Below are 15,130 nucleotides of genomic sequence, written 5' to 3'. Positions count from 1 at the left end.
GTAGAATCCGTTCCCATCTCATGCCGTCCGTCCCCACAGGGCTGAAATGAATATTCCACAGCTGCCGCCTCAGGCCTTTCTTTGGTGGTCCAACGGGCCGCTTTCCTTCGGCTTCATCCCTTCCCTGCTGCCCTGCCGAACCTACCCATCCGTAGGTGCTCGTCAACCAGGTAAAGCCAAAGTCGAAAACGCAGAAAAAAAGGCATCACCACACACACCGGTGTCCCGTCACAAGTTCATCGTCGAATTCCGGAATCTGGACTCATCCCATTCCGATCGGCTTCGGCAGAGCAAGAAGGCCCACCGGTCCAACGGTCCAGCGGTGTTCATCGAATCAACGACCGGGTTCAAGGGCGACGGCAAGGCAGGCGGGCAAGACAGACGGGCAAGGAAGGACACAAAGCCACCAGCCCGCTCCCCCTCATCAAAGGTAGCCCGCAGGACCAAAAAGTCACAGGACTCGCTCCCATCGTTTGCAATGACACGGTGGCGCACCGGCAAGATCACAGCAACAACAGTTGAGAGGAATGGAATGGAATGGGAGAACCAATATTTGCTTTGCTTAGCTTCCTTCATCCTTTCTCTGCCTTCTCTACCCTCTCAGCCTCTCTGATTTTCCACGGTATTACATAAAAGTTCAGAGGAAACTGAAATCTCAAATGGTAGTAGGGCCGAGATTGATGGAATACAGATCAACGGATCACGGGAACATGGGAACACGGGTACTACCAGTAGGCGGTACCGTCTGCAGTGCGGTATGTACGTACGCATGCAGCTACCCTTTGGCCGTTGAAGTTTTTGTAACCACTGCTGGACCATGCATGCCTGTTTGTCCCTGTCAGCCTGTGCAAGCAGCTCATTGTCCACATGCTTTGGTACCACCAACGGAAGCCAAAGTGTCAAACATCCAGGGACATCCAAACAAACCCCGTCTCTGTGACGTCTTTCATGCCGGCATTGGTCGTGTGGGGACTGGTCCCTGCATATTATCTCCCTGGATTTCGGGTGAACGATTAAGAAAACAAAATCTGGGGAACCTGGATAAATCTGGGGTGTATGAGATGTCCAGGACTGAAACAAATGTACTTAAGTTGACCAGCTTGGGATGTGAATGGGTACCACATGGCGAGGCCACAAAAACAACAAAAAACACCAAAGGGTTATCAGCGGCTGTTTGTGTAGAAACTTGTGACTCAAATTGCTCATGCGATGAGAAGGTTACCCAGAACTCATCCCGTGAAACTCGTCCACAAGAAGTGATAAGACTCATCAATGATAAGCCTAATCGTAGAAATTATGCACATTAAGCAGCTTCGTTATCCATCATCGGGGGTATTATAGTCCATGGCCACACTTTTGCCGCAATAGCTCTCCTCCCGTTCGTATCCATCCGTTCATTAATCCATCACAAAGCGCCCAAATTTTCCCACGGTAAAACCCCATGTCAACTCCGAGAACAGCATTACACCCAACTTCCAAAAGCGGACGTCCGAGAATATGTAGTCGCTTGGAGCGTACTGAGGCGTCGAAGCTCAATTATGAACATGTTGCTCCGCCAAGAAAGAAGAAATTATGTACGAGAGCCACATCAAGAGTGCTGTGGTTTCCTTCCATTACATATTCGTAGGCTTCTTAGTTGAAGAAGACAAGGGCGGCGACGGTTCCGAGGATGAGCGCTAGAGGAGAAGCGAAACGCTCAGCATTGTTGGTGTTGGGGGGGCTGTCGCTAGCGGCAGGTTCGGTAGCAGAAGCAGCACGGGTGCTGGTGGTGGTGGAGACAGCGGATGAAGCTAATAATGTTGATGGCATGAGTGTATGTTCTAAGATATATAGTGAGGATGATCGTGTCACGACATGTAACTTACCGGCAGAGGTGACAGTGCTGCTAGCATCAGTGCTGGAGGCAGCGGAGCTAGACTCAACGGTGCTCGACTCATCAATGGAGGAGACCTTGGTAGAGGTGCTGGTCTTGGTGATAGTGCTCAGCGTGCTCGAAGCGCTGCTGGTGGCAACGGCACTGCCAACATAGGGAAAGCGGACACTGTAGTTCTCGTCTTCCTTAGAGTCACCATCGGTAATCTTGAAGGCATAAGTGCCGGAAGGAAGATCCTCAGGAGTCCAGGTGTACGAGTCACCATCGACACCGGCTTTTAGTCTGTCAGTAAATCGCATCCACTTGAAGTTATTATGAGGTTCAAAACTTACAAGCAATAGTCTTGAAGGGCTTCATGGACTTCTCGTCAGGGCCATCCATCAGGTAGATGGTGACGGGACCAGTGGCATCCTTCCACTCGAGGGTATAATCAACACCCTCCTGAATGTTGAAATCAGTGTTGGTGAGGGCGGGCTTAGCGAGAGCATAAGCGACGAAGGCGCTGACGGCGGCAATAGAGAACTTCATTTTGACGGTATTGACGAGAAATTACGACCGAATCGACTGATGTGAGACTGTTGACGAGAGGACTGAAGTGGAAGAAAAAGACGCGGTCAGTCGGAGAGGACATGATATAAACTTGTGACAACGGGCCCCAGCCTCCCAAGCGGATCACATCTCGTTCCAGGTCTCCTCTGCCCTCCGCCCTTCACCTGAGGACCACAGACACCCTGGGAGCAGCCGTGGAAATCGGTGGAGCGGTGGACGGTGGATTGTGTGGATCGACGACCGGGCCACTAGTCTGGGGGTTGGGTATGGGGATGTTCGCGTACGTACCCGATGGAGATTACAAGAATGCTCTGAGTGTTGTTGTGAGTGTGGTGAAAAGCTTTCAATTATCGATGAAGCGGTAGTGAGTGTGGAAGGAGAGGAATTAAATTAGGGTGGACGATATAGGTAGCGATTGTACTGGTTTTAAGGTCAGGTCAGGAGACGAGAGGGACGGTGTAGGTTGACGCTTCGAAAAGTCTGGAAAGAAGGGAACGAGGCAGAACCGATGTGACAAGTCCAGCACCACGGCAGGGGGGACGGCGGGTCAATTAAATGGAAAGAATGGCACAATCCAGTCCAAAGTGGCAGGCACCCTCGAAGCAACATCAGTCGCTCGTCCTGGGGAAGCCGCGGACGCAACTCATGCCAAATGCGCGCACCAATCAGAAGGCGGGATAGGACATAGTGTGGAGGGCTAGCAGGGCAGGGGTCTTCGATTGACGCTCCAGGCACCCTCCCTCAGTCCTCTCACCCATTTTTGCAACTCGGGGTCGCTTTCCATAACTGCAGGGCCTCGCTTGCCCAATCCGGTGAAATGGCTTCTTGGTTTTGCCTCCATCTCCGCGTCTTCTGATCAACACTCGCTCGGAGATAGTTCTTGAAATTTTGTTCATTGGCGGGAGATATCATTGCATGTGCAGTGGATGCAAGCAATGACGCAGTGTCCTGGGAGCACAAAGATCCCATACTGTAAAACCCATCAACCCCGTAGATCTCCCGCCAGGCACATCATCACGCCTCTCGTCCTCCCAAGTCAGGAATGCGATGAGGTCAAAAGGGCAGAGACATGTTCCAGTTCAAACCTCGGCGTGGCGGCTTTGTTCATGATCTGCCCAGGTTGCCATCACCTTCGTGCTAGAAAACATCGTCGCATGGAAATGCCCAAGGCATTCCCGTGATGTTGAGGGTCCTTTGCCCCGCCAACGGTCGTAAGCTTGTTGGATCGCAAAAGCGCAACACCACTGCCACCTTGTGCTGACAAGGAAACAGCGACCGGCCTCGTGTATGCAAAGTCGACACCCTTTTTCTTTTAGTATCAAAAAAAAACCAACAGCAAGATCGTGAAGAACGTTTCGCGGGGTTTTGGGATTGTGTATGACTCTTCAAGATCGAACAATGAAGCCCGTGGCATCCGTTAAATGTTGAATGTTTGCTTTATCCCGTTCTGCCCGTTCCTGCCGTTGACCCTCAATGCTTGTGCGTGGTGCGTGCGATCATGCAGCATCGCCGTTCCTGCGTCCGGTATGTGGGGTCCTCATTTCGCAGAATTCAGGATTGTCGTTGGCTGTATTGCTTTTCGGATGAAGTTCAAGTGCCGCCAAGAATTGGAGATGCACGGTTCTACCATTTCAAGCAATGCTTGGCTTGCAGTCCATCTGCTTGGGCCAGATTAAGTTCTGCCCCCTTTCTTACCTTACCGTCATCCGGTCTCATGAATATACACAGAGGTAGACGGGACAATGGGAAGGAATATTAGAGGGTATCGGCATGCCATCCTTCTTCCTCACTACAGGTGAAAGTTCGTCCTCTCGGCGCACTGACCAGTAAAATGTCGTGAATGTTTTGGGCGAAACGCTACGATGGTGTGTGTCTCGCGGCTCACACAAGTAACATCACAGCCAATCCATCTGGATCGACACTCGAAATGATGACCTGACGTTCACTTGATGGAAACGTTATTACGCAGAGATCTGGGTAATCGGCAATACTTACCACTTCGTTGGGATCCTATCAGACGTGATTATTCTCGTGTGATCCTCAACTTCACAGGGGCGACGGCGCATAGTCATACTGTGCTTGCTATGCTGTCGGGGTAAGCAAAAAACTGTGCAAAAGGTTGCCGCAGACAACCGCTATCATGAGCCTAAGGGAATGATTGGGCGAACACAATGAATGGCTTGTTCTGTGTCACTCGATTGTCGATTTGATTATGGATTGACCACTCATTGTATATCCGACAGCCCGGGTGTTCAGCCCCTTGGGCTCCACGAAGAGTGGTGTTTGGGTTCAGAGGTCGATGGGCGTCCACACTGATAATGAGAATCAAACTGTTCCAATCGTTGGGCCGATTATTAATTAATCTTGGCAACACTGCCACATCTTGTAAACGATGCATCCGCTGCATAGCATTGGCAGATTTGGTCCGAAGTCTTCAGGAGGCGATATCCCCAAAGGGGGATGGGCAAGCTGGGCGGCGAGCATGATGCGCCAAACCAGCAATCATCAACTTTTTGGATGCAAATGTGGCGATCCATTCTCTTTGGTCATAGATCGCTGCTGTTAAGAGACGTAAAGAGTTGTAGGGAAGATGCGGCCTTGGTGGGAAACGATTCCATTGTAATATCCGGACCAACTCTGTCGTCGAAGCGGCCTTGCGGCTAGCAAGCTTGACCACGGTCAGCCTCATAAGCTCCGATAATCTAGGTGCAGCAATGACGAATGGGATGATGACAGACCATTGGACGTCGTTTACGGTTGTCATTCGGGCCCTGATGGCTCCAATGATTACCGACGTGACACCTACTCATGCGGTACTTGGGCACATCTGGTTGCCATTTCTCCTATTCCAACTTGTCCGCACAAATGTCGTAAACAACCAGATCAAGTCTCGTGGACATGGCTTTGTTTCAGGAATCGAGGCCGGATAAAAGTAAACAGCGTCGCACCGCCTGCAGACGGGGGTTGTCCATGTCGCCGCATGTTTGACAGGTACGTGGGTGGACCGAAACATAGCTAGCAGACCGTACATCCGAACTCGTGGAGCTTGAATCGACGAAACCCAGCGTCGTGCTGCATGGAGGGGTCAGTTGATTGTTGGGACATGCATAACTGTTGAAGCCCTATCATAACATCGCGTCAACAGGCTTTTGTCTCTGCGGGGATGATGTGTGACGGGAATCTTTAACCAGATGGCTTTATCCTAAAGCGACTCTCAGGAGAGGAAACACCGCACAACTCCACGCCGGACACCCTCAGACTCCTCGCGCAAAGGCTCAACCGAAGCACCAAGCCTTCTCATCCGGTTAACAAAGTCGTCCAACGATCCTCCGACGCCAAAGTACATCTTCTTTGCGCCGACGATGGAGGAAGCATGGCCACTTGGACGCTCCTTGCGCTCTCGCTCCAGGGTCAAAAGCAGCGTGGCCGCAAAGCTCTCGAGGGCAAAAGGCGAGTAGATGGTCTCTGCGCCAATGACCAGTGTCTGAACATTTCCTGTAGGGTTTGAGGGGATACCAGAGCTGTAAAGAAGGTCGATAAACTCGGGGGACCATCCACCCGATAGGAAAGAAAGCGTGATTTGGTTGGAGGTAAGGAACTCCTTGAAGGCTTCGACTACTCCGGGAAGCAACTCGACTTCGTCCTCCAGCGAAAAGGCGTCTGCCAGGGCAGGAGTGCTTTCTCGTTGAGCGAGCGCCCAAGCGAGGAGGAAGTTGGGGAGGGTGACCAGATAGAGAACTGATGGGTTATAATCAGCCAGTACGATCGTAAGCGGCTGCTTCTCCCTAGACTTTCTCTCGTTCATTGCCCACTGAAAGAGCGCGAGGGACGGCAGGGCAGTGCCGCAGCCCAGCTGAAAAGCGATCTGTCAGCAACAACGAAAGCATATCGAAGGAAAAAAGCGACGAGGGTTAAATGGCCAAGACCAAAAGGGGACGCGTACCTCCATCAGCACACAAGGATCGCGGTTGAGTATCGTGGGTGCGTTTTCGGAGGCGAGCACCTTGACCAAGTCAACGCTGCTTTCCCAGCTCTTGAAGCCACCCTCGTAGATACCCGTCTTGACATCGTGCTCCCCCAGGCCGGGCTCCGTCTCGGAGATATTGGAGCCATCATCCTCAGCCATGAGCTGCACCCGAACATCCCACAGCTCTCGGCGCGGAATCTGAATGGTCTTGCCCTCTTCTAGCTCGACATCTAGTAGGCTGTAGGCGATCTTGGAGGGCAACCTTGATAGCATGTGATCGATATCATGGTGGGTTGGTGGCAGCAGAGGCTTTCCCTGAACGGGGAAAGCACTGGCACTTGTCGTCGCTGAGGGTGTCGAAAGGGCTACGTTGTTGATCTGGGGGGTTGTTGGTTGTTGCCCGTCGTCCTCAATATCGTCTCCCGCAAAACCGAAAGAAAATCCAGACGCCATGTTTGCGTTGAGCTGGTCGTATACCGTGCCTCTAGAATCACCGCCTTTTCTTTTTTGCGTTTTGCTTTTTCCCACGTAAAGGTTGAAAGGAGACAGGCGGCTATCGAAACCTAGTGTCTTACGCAAGTCTAGAACGTCAGAGTTGAATGTGAGGGAGCCTGTTGAGGTTACCAGTGCTAAACAATATCCATGTTTATCTTGATTCTTGTCGTCGTCTTTAGGGTTATGATCAAGGGTTAGGCATGGGAGGCCATCTTATCGCGGGGCAGGCCCAAGAACTCTAGAACGGGCCGTGGACAGCTGGGGATCGGCTGCCCCACCATGTTTCAGGGGACACTAACAGGCACTTTCCGGGGGAAGTGGAGTGGTGCCTTCCCAGTCTGTCCAACACGATGGGTTCGCCGTCGACGTTCAAGGACCATTGACCATTGACCATTCATCTCTCATCTCTCATCATGCATGCCGTCGGTCGGGTGTTCTCCTGACATCGCTCGCCTGCACGACAACATATCGCTTGCGACAATCGAGATGGTGAGATGCTGCTGGTGTCAACCACAGAGGCGGCTCAAGCCCTCGCACTCCCAGGTTCGAGGTTCGGGGATTTAGCAGGCCGACGATCCCCATTCGTTGCTCCCTGGCGAGGTTGTTCAATCGACGAGATCCCGCCGCTGTGGTTGGACCAAATACGACATATATAACCACGCATAATCCGTACACCATACTGCACCTTACTACTCCAGTCCTCGCTCTCCATAACCTCCGCCGCCCATCAGCACTTGGCTAGAAGGATCAAAGGCCTGGACATGGAACCTACATGATACATTGCTTTTCACACTTTACAACCCGCTCTTCCATTGGACTGCCGAGGCCTCGGTCAACTCGAGGGCTTCGTTTGCCGTTCTCTGCCCATCCAACTTCACTGTTTGGCCCTTCTTGTGTGCAATGGTTCCGATGGCATATGTGCGTTGCTTAACCCATGGCAACTGGCTGGGGATGCTGGATCAATGAGGAGGGATGCCACGGGCGGGATGGCTTTTGCGGCTTGACGACCGAACCATGTTTGGTCAGATGGGTTCTGGTTGAAGCATGTTGCCCGCCCGTCGAGCTCCGTAAACCAGCCAACTGCCCGCGTATCAGGAACAAACAGGACCGAGAGTTGGCACCTACCTGCCGATTCAATATCAGAGAGACAAGGGACAATGAAAGCCGGGACGGGCTTCATCAGCTTCCCAGCAGGCGCCTCCATTATTGCCATCCGATCTTCTTGCGGCTTGTCACTTGACATTAAAAGCGCTTTGGGGACTCGAAACCGGGTCGCAACCTCCTTCAACAACCCACCTCAAGGTTTCGTATTGGCAACTCGTGGCTCCTTTCAAAGTCGCCACTATTGTTTGCTAAATCTGCAATCCGATCCAGATCAAGCATCCTTACCGACGCCTTGATTCACCTAATCCTCCGAGGACGGACGGCTTCACTCCTTCCTACATATACCCGGCTTGGTCCTCGACCTCATCCGTGTGCTACTTATCTTCTTGCCTTTTCTTAATTCGATATTTCCTGATACAACAGCATCATATCAGACACATCCACTTCCTCAGTCTTCAAGATGGTTATCAACACATCTGGGCCTGAATTGCCCATCCGCACCCACAATCTGCCAACTCCAACCCTTTCGCAGAATGGCTCCGACCTCGAAGAGAGTTATACGGTTCGAGAAGAGCCTCTTGGCACAACCAAGCACATCCGGATCGTCGGCATCGGTGCCGGTGCAAGCGGGCTAAACATGGTCCGTACCCTCCGCTTGAATCTTACCAACTACGACTTCGTCATCTACGAAAAGAATAGCGACGTGGGTGGTACTTGGTTCGAGAACCGATATCCTGGCTGCCGATGTGATGTTCCAAGTCACAACTACCAGTTCTCGTGGAAGCCAAAGCATGACTGGACCAACTTCCACTCCTCAGCTGATGAGATTGGTGGTTATCTTCGCCATGTATGCGACGAAGAGCATATGTGGGACTCGATCAAGACCTCGCATCGTGTGGAATTTGCGCAATGGGACGAAGAGAAAGCACGCTGGGATTTGATGGTACAGGATTTGACGACAGGCGAGTCGATCAGTGACTATGCCGACTTTCTGTTGGATGGAACAGGTATCCTTAAGTGAGCGACACTCCCACATACAGACCCATGACTTGTATTGTGATGTCAAGTGGCTGACGGTTGTGCTCTACAGCAACTGGAAATGGCCTGATGTTGACGACCTTCACGCCTTCGAGGGAGACCTAATACACACCGCCAACTGGCCAGAGGACTTTGACGCTGCAGGAAAGGTAGTTGCTGTCATCGGCAATGGTTCGACGGGAATCCAGGTTGTGCCAGAACTACAGAAGAGTAAGCATTTCTTCTGTTACTCTGCGAAACAAGCTCGGCTAACGGTTTATCAGAGGTCAAGAAGTTGTACCATGTTTTCAGAACGCCAACTTGGGTCACTCCGCCACGGATAATGGCTTGGAAGATGATGGGCCATAACAAGCAACTCCTGGAGATACTCGGTGAGATCGGGATTGATGACCAAGAGAACTTCTCTCAGGAGACGATAGAGAGGTTCAAGTCCGACCCCGAGTTCTATCACCGTTTTGTCAAGGCCGTGGAGAAGGAAGTCAATAATGGTTTCCCGATGGTAAGTCAATCCAGAGTTTACAGAGCCAAAGGGCCATTGCTAACACATGTATTGCAAAGGTCGTGGCAGGAAGCCCGGTACAAGCCATTGCTCAGCAACTGACAAAGCAATACATGACCATGATACTTGGAGGGAAAAAGGAGCTTTGCGAAACAATGATTCCAGACTTCCCACTAGGAACGAGGAGGCTAACCCCTGGTCAAGACTACCTCAAGGCTCTAACCCAAGAGAATGTCGAGGTTCGAAGAGGCGGGATCCGACGCTTTGTTCCTGAGGGTATCCAACTGGAATCTGGCGAAGTGATCAAGGTCGACGCAATTGTTTGCGCCACCGGTTTCAACACTTCCTTCCGTCCGCGATTTCCTATCGTTGGGCGCAGTGGAAATCTGCAAACGAGGTTCAGAGACGAGGTTCCCAAGTCTTACATGTCTTGCGCCATTGCCGACATGCCCAATTATTTTGGTAAGCCAGGCTCGATTCAACTCTTAGCTTGTAACAGACCCTGCTGACCTATGATGTTCCAGTCTTCCTAGGACCCAACGCGCCCATCGGCCACGGCAGTGTTTTTACCCTAACCGAGCACATCGCCAAGTACATTACCCGGATCATCAAGAAATGCCAGACGGAGTGCATCAAGGCCATCTGCCCTTCCCAGGACGCGATCGATGACTACTTCGAGCATATCTCGGCTTTCATGCCTCGTACAACGTGGGGAGCCCAGGGTCGGTCGTGGTTCAAGAATGGGAAGGAGGACGGACCGGTAACGGCGCTGCATCCAGGAAGTCGCATACACTTCTTCCACATGTTGGAGAACTTCCGGGGCGAGGACTGGGATTATGTCTACGACGGGCCGAAGAGAAATCGGTTCTACTACCTTGGGAACGGGTTCTCGGCAAAGGAGAAAGGAGATACGACGTGGTATCTTGACAACCCGGATGCAAAGTTGTGAATGGATGAAGGAGGCATCGGAGAGGGTTGTGAGAACGGATGTGGTATGGGGTTGGGCAAAAGACACGGCACAGTATAGCAACAAAGGAGCAGCGGAAGACTAGGCAAACAAAACATCCCATCCCATCACGCTACTTTAAGGGCGGTTAATCCAAAGGCGTCCGTTGGCAAAGTGTAAGGAGGTGAAATTGACAAAGTAGCCAACGTTGGTCTAAACAGACCAACCGGCATGGCTGATTATAGCGAGCGTTTAGTAATCGTGAAGACAACGTATAGCCCTCTTCTAACACCTTCCTATGCCGCATGACAACGAGCCGATTTTGTTTCTCTCATTCATCACCCTATTGCATCCTAAGTCATCATATCATGAATTCTTTGATTAATCCATGTAGTGCCTATCTGTATGTTCAGGTGTAGTGATGATAGGTGCGTTCGTAGGTGCAGTCCAGCAAGTAGTTTGCACGATTGTAAGACACTGTGTACCTCTCTTCGCTCCAAAATGCTGACTACTTCCGTCTATCGCCAAGTTTTACAAGTACAGCACAGTGCAAACATTATCTCGACAGCCGCTAATGACCACCCTCCATCTGGCTCCACGCTCCCAGCAACATCACCGGACCCAAACCCCCAACCTTCAAAAGGGCCACCTTCAACTTCTGATCAATCATATTTCCCCAAAACACGCATTTTTCTTCTGGTGTTGGCGTTAGACACATCTCGTCTTCTACACTCTCAACAGGTGACATTCCTATTTGGGAAACTTCTGCGGCGAACACTCGACTACAACCATTCTGGTTGCTTACGGCTTTCGATACCGACTGGCGACAACCGAACAAAGCTTATTTGAACAACACTCATCGGCAACCTGACAGAGGAGCAGATAGGCCAAGTACAAACACTTCACTTGAAAAGCTTCATTAGCACAATACCGTATTACCAAAAAAAGGCAAAGCAGGGTGTGAATGGTGGAAGATTATCCAAACATCCTATGACGGAAGCCTCTACAGCTCACGCCATGAGTGAGCTTCAAAAGAAGTGGGCAAAGGCGAGGCTCGGTAGCCAGGCGTTAGGACAGCCACCAGCAGAGATACCGACAGCAACGACGATGCCAGTGCCCGAGTTCAATGAGGCGGACGAAGACAGAGAAGTGGCGGGCCCCAGTCCAGGCGGATTTCCCTTTGACGACGACTCCTCATCAGCGTCTTCTGTGTCATCGACAGGAACCGTGATCCCTTCTCCTGGAAGGGCTCTATTTGCACGGCCGCAAGGGTATGTCGGACTCCATCCTCCTCTTCCAGCTATGTGTTAAGTGAATGTTAACATTACCTCAATCAGGTTTGCAAGTCGGTCCATGGACCCAATCCCTTGGACAACTTACTTTGAACGAGAACTCTTTCTTAAGGAAGAAGCTACATCCGACGGTCAAAGTAACGACAAATCACAGAAAGTTACCCATCACGCTTACCTCACCTCCCCAGTTGGCAAAGGTCCCCTCTTCGTCGCCCACCATGGCGCCGGTTCCTCCGGCCTCTCCTTCGCTGTTCTCAGCGCCGAGATTCGTAAACGTCTACCCAACGCCGGCATCCTCTCACTCGACGCACGCGGTCATGGCTCAACAACAATCACCACCACCACCCCTTCCCCAGAAGGAGGAGAAACTGCAAAGGATCAAGCATCACCACCACCACCACCACCACCACCACCACTAGACCTCAGCCTTTCCACCCTCGCTACTGACCTCTTCACCGTCATCCAGCTCACAAAGACCACCATGCACTGGCCCGAACTCCCGCCCATAATTCTCGTGGGGCACTCCCTCGGCGGCGCCGTCGTCACCGAGCTCGCCAAATCCTACCGTCTCGGCCCCTCGCTCCTCGGCTACGCCGTGCTAGACGTAGTCGAAGGCAGCGCCATGGACGCCCTCCAAAGCATGCAAACCTACCTCTCCACGCGTCCCACCGGGTTCGCGACCCTAAAAGACGGAATCGAGTGGCACGTGCGATCACGGACGATTCGGAACTCGACGTCAGCCAGAACAAGCGTGCCCGGACTTTTGGCACCCCTGGAAGAGTTGCAGAGGCAGCAGCTGCATCAGCCGAGAGGGGTGGCGGGGACGGAGGGGACGGCGAAGCCGTGGCGGTGGAAGACGGATCTGGCGGCCACGCAGCCGTTTTGGGAGGAGTGGTTTAAGGGGCTGAGCAAGAAGTTTTTGGAGGCGAAGGGGGGCAAGATGTTGTTGCTTGCGGGGACGGATCGGTTGGATACGGAGTTGACTATTGGGCAGATGCAAGGTATGTTTCCGGTTCCGGTTCCTCTCTGTCTCTGATCGTTATAGATCACGGGGGCACTGCTTTACTTCAGGGTTGCTTATGACTTAACTAATAACTCGGATTGGGTGCTCTACAGGTAAATACGCTTTGCAAGTATTCCCCGAAGCAGGACACTTCATTCACGAAGACTTGCCGGAGAAGACGGCGATTGCGCTTGTGGACTTCCATAGGCGCAATGATAGGAGTCAGCTGGTGCTCCCACCCAAGGTATCGGATCTGTTAGCTCAGGGAAAGAGAGTATAGTTACACCTCGAGCAGGGAAGGGCGTTAAACGGGTCCGAGGAGAAGTTGATCATCACGCATCCAGTTCGGATGACACGAGATGATGATGAGGGGATAGAAATTGTTGCATAGCGCATAAACACTCGTACTCGGGAGTTACTACAGCAAGGGCCGGTACATTGATTGTTGGCATGGCCCAACTAAAGATGTCATTACTTCCATCGTCTGAAGAATATACGAACCAGAGTGTCACCAGAAAGCGTAGCAGTAGATGTAGCAGTAAACCAGGAGTTGCCCCCGTTATTTCTCAGAAAAAAAAACATCCAAATTCTATGAACACATTCCCCAATAGGGATGCACATCGCGGTATGCTTCTCTCGACAACCGTGCCGTTGAGATAGTGCCAAACTCCAACAAAGCAACTCAAGAATTTACTAAGATTCGCCCCTTTCGAAACGCCCAACGAACAACCAAATTTTGTGTAACCGCGCTATGTATGTGCTTGAACCGTAAACAAGACCGAGTAAAATAAAGAGAAGTGAAGAGATGGGTGAAGAAGAAAGAGGAACAACCTATGAAGCCGCGACGGCAGCAGCAACGGGCTGCGAGGACTGCTGCTCAACGGCGGCGGCTTCGACGGCCTCGGAAACGTTGATTCTGGTCGAAGGAGGGAGTTGCTGCTTTTCGGCTTCCTCATCACCATCCTCTCTCTTCCTCTTCAGATTCTCCTGCTGAGCAACATCATTCGTGAGGTCGTTCTTCTTCTTCTCCTTTACTGTCGTCTCGGCCATCTTGGACTTATCATTACCGCTGCTGCTTCCATCGACAGTAGCAAGCTTCATGAGCTCGTCCGTCTTCCTCGCCAGCTCCTCGAGGTCCGTCAACCCCAGCACCTCGATGATCTTGCCGTAGCTCTTGCAGTGCGTCAGCTCCTTGTACTTGGGACTCTTGCCGGGCACCATCTGCGTCAACATGAACTTTGTGTTGTGGAACTTGTTCTCGACCTCCATCGCAAACCTCATGTACTTGGCCACGGCCTCCTCCCAGGTCGCGAGGCCGCCGTCCGCCTTGGCGCGGAAGCACGAGCCGTTCTTCTCGGCGCAGGTCGCGATCATGGCGCCGTCTGTGCCGTACTCGGCCATCAGCTCAAGACCATGGTCCCGCCCCTCGACATCGCCGTTCACCACACACGCCACCCCGTATTCGTGACAGACGTCGGCGATCATGCGCAGCTGGCCGCGGATGGCGCGCTCGCGCGGGCGCATGGGCGTGGTGCGGCAGTGGATCGTCAAGCCGGTGATGCCCGCGGCGCAAAGGCGGCGGACGAGTGTTTCGGTCTCGGCAGGGGTCTCGAGCAGGCGGATCTTGACGCTGATGCCGATGTCAAAGGCCGGCTTGATCTCGGCGACGAGGGCTTCGAGGATGGAAACGAGCTTGTCGGGGGTGCGCAGGAGGGCGGCGCCCATGCCGGCGTGCGTGCTGAAGGGCTTGGGGCAGCCGGCGTTGACGTCGATTCCGGAAACATCGGCGGCGACGAGCTTGGCGCACTCGACGGCTCTGGATGGGTCGGAGGTGCCTATCTGGAAAATGTGTCGGCCGGCTTCACGGACGGGATCGACGCGGTAGATGATGGACTCGTCGTACAGTTCCTTCTTGACGTTGTTAGTCGGGATGCGAGTCCATTCGACGCAGCCGGTTCGGGGGTTGATACGGCGGGTGGTTCCGATCATGGCACGGTCAATAGTCTCGGGACCTGATGAGAGAAGAGGGGGTGTTAGTCAAGATGTCGAAGGCTGTAATCGTTCCAAGTAAGTTAGTTTGTTGAACGCACCCCATACGAGATCGGCACCATAATGGAGAGCCAGTAGGCGCGATGGAAGCTCTCCAGAACGGACCATGGGAGCCAAAACGATCTTGCCACGATAGTCGACGCCCCGCGACGGGATTGGCACCCTCTTCTGTGTAAGTCCCGCGGCAGCAGCAGCCAGGGCCGGGGCCGTCTCTTCGGTAACGGATGTCATGATGGTTCGGACAAGGCGCAATGGAGAAAATGGCATATCATCTGCTGGCGTCTCTGCCCGGACAGAGGAGGAGAAGGAGGAGGA

The 15,130-nt window shown here is 52.6% G+C and overlaps 5 protein-coding genes across 5 annotated transcripts; 2 read left to right on the top strand and 3 right to left on the bottom strand.

Annotated features, from left to right (window-relative positions):
* Nucleotides 1-1,132: 1,132 nt before the first annotated feature.
* Nucleotides 1,133-2,932, bottom strand: SMAC4_00234 (uncharacterized protein). The gene is made up of 4 exons (XM_003351644.2): nt 2,711-2,932; nt 2,206-2,463; nt 1,866-2,147; nt 1,133-1,790 (listed from the first exon to the last, which is right to left on the bottom strand). The coding sequence occupies exons 2-4, from the start codon at nt 2,399-2,401 to the stop codon at nt 1,633-1,635; spliced, it is 636 nt and encodes a 211-aa protein (XP_003351692.1). The 5' UTR covers nt 2,402-2,463; nt 2,711-2,932; the 3' UTR covers nt 1,133-1,632.
* A 1,459-nt stretch (nt 2,933-4,391) lies between these two features.
* On the bottom strand, nt 4,392-7,106 carry SMAC4_00233 (uncharacterized protein). Its single transcript, XM_003351643.2, has 2 exons — nt 6,366-7,106; nt 4,392-6,275 (listed from the first exon to the last, which is right to left on the bottom strand). The coding sequence occupies exons 1-2, from the start codon at nt 6,840-6,842 to the stop codon at nt 5,637-5,639; spliced, it is 1,116 nt and encodes a 371-aa protein (XP_003351691.1). The 5' UTR covers nt 6,843-7,106; the 3' UTR covers nt 4,392-5,636.
* Nucleotides 7,107-7,235: 129 nt separating this feature from the next.
* Nucleotides 7,236-10,785, top strand: SMAC4_00232 (uncharacterized protein). The gene is made up of 5 exons (XM_003351642.2): nt 7,236-9,005; nt 9,079-9,236; nt 9,290-9,525; nt 9,585-9,987; nt 10,050-10,785. Exons 1-5 carry the CDS (start codon nt 8,449-8,451, stop codon nt 10,472-10,474), a joined length of 1,779 nt encoding a protein of 592 aa, XP_003351690.1. The 5' UTR covers nt 7,236-8,448; the 3' UTR covers nt 10,475-10,785.
* A 385-nt stretch (nt 10,786-11,170) lies between these two features.
* Nucleotides 11,171-13,251, top strand: SMAC4_00231 (carboxylesterase-mitochondrial 37S ribosomal protein YmS2). The gene is made up of 3 exons (XM_003351641.2): nt 11,171-11,742; nt 11,809-12,764; nt 12,880-13,251. Exons 1-3 carry the CDS (start codon nt 11,462-11,464, stop codon nt 13,044-13,046), a joined length of 1,404 nt encoding a protein of 467 aa, XP_003351689.2. The 5' UTR covers nt 11,171-11,461; the 3' UTR covers nt 13,047-13,251.
* Nucleotides 13,252-13,293: 42 nt separating this feature from the next.
* On the bottom strand, nt 13,294-15,082 carry SMAC4_00230 (uncharacterized protein; the record flags this gene model as incomplete). Its single annotated transcript, XM_003351640.2, has 2 exons — nt 13,294-14,778; nt 14,857-15,082. The coding sequence occupies 2 exons, from the start codon at nt 15,080-15,082 to the stop codon at nt 13,598-13,600; spliced, it is 1,407 nt and encodes a 468-aa protein (XP_003351688.2). The 3' UTR covers nt 13,294-13,597.
* Between the last annotated feature and the right edge of the window lie 48 nt (nt 15,083-15,130).

Source organism: Sordaria macrospora, chromosome 1 (genome assembly GCF_033870435.1).
Source record: "Sordaria macrospora chromosome 1, complete sequence".
Lineage (NCBI taxonomy): Eukaryota > Fungi > Ascomycota > Sordariomycetes > Sordariales > Sordariaceae > Sordaria > Sordaria macrospora.
The sequence above is the reverse complement of the archived record's forward strand: the minus strand, read 5'-3'. Positions and strand labels throughout refer to the sequence as shown.

Bases quoted from the DNA above. Each gene is read 5' to 3' on its own strand.
- SMAC4_00234 (XM_003351644.2), bottom strand. From the start codon at position 2,401: ATGAAGTTCTCTATTGCCGCCGTCAGCGCCTTCGTCGCTTATGCTCTC. The intron at 2,148-2,205 runs GTAAGTTTTGAA...ACAGACTAAAAG, and splicing joins GCCCTTCAAGACTATTGCTT to CCGGTGTCGATGGTGACTCG. The intron at 1,791-1,865 runs GTAAGTTACATG...CAACATTATTAG, and splicing joins CAGCACTGTCACCTCTGCCG to CTTCATCCGCTGTCTCCACC.
- SMAC4_00233 (XM_003351643.2), bottom strand. From the start codon at position 6,842: ATGGCGTCTGGATTTTCTTTCGGTTTTGCGGGAGACGATATTGAGGAC. The intron at 6,276-6,365 runs GTACGCGTCCCC...ATCGCTTTTCAG, and splicing joins ATCCTTGTGTGCTGATGGAG to CTGGGCTGCGGCACTGCCCT.
- SMAC4_00232 (XM_003351642.2), top strand. From the start codon at position 8,449: ATGGTTATCAACACATCTGGGCCTGAATTGCCCATCCGCACCCACAAT. The intron at 9,237-9,289 runs GTAAGCATTTCT...ACGGTTTATCAG, and splicing joins TGTGCCAGAACTACAGAAGA to AGGTCAAGAAGTTGTACCAT. The intron at 9,526-9,584 runs GTAAGTCAATCC...TGTATTGCAAAG, and splicing joins TCAATAATGGTTTCCCGATG to GTCGTGGCAGGAAGCCCGGT.
- SMAC4_00231 (XM_003351641.2), top strand. From the start codon at position 11,462: ATGACGGAAGCCTCTACAGCTCACGCCATGAGTGAGCTTCAAAAGAAG. The intron at 11,743-11,808 runs GTATGTCGGACT...TACCTCAATCAG, and splicing joins CTATTTGCACGGCCGCAAGG to GTTTGCAAGTCGGTCCATGG. The intron at 12,765-12,879 runs GTATGTTTCCGG...GGTGCTCTACAG, and splicing joins GACTATTGGGCAGATGCAAG to GTAAATACGCTTTGCAAGTA.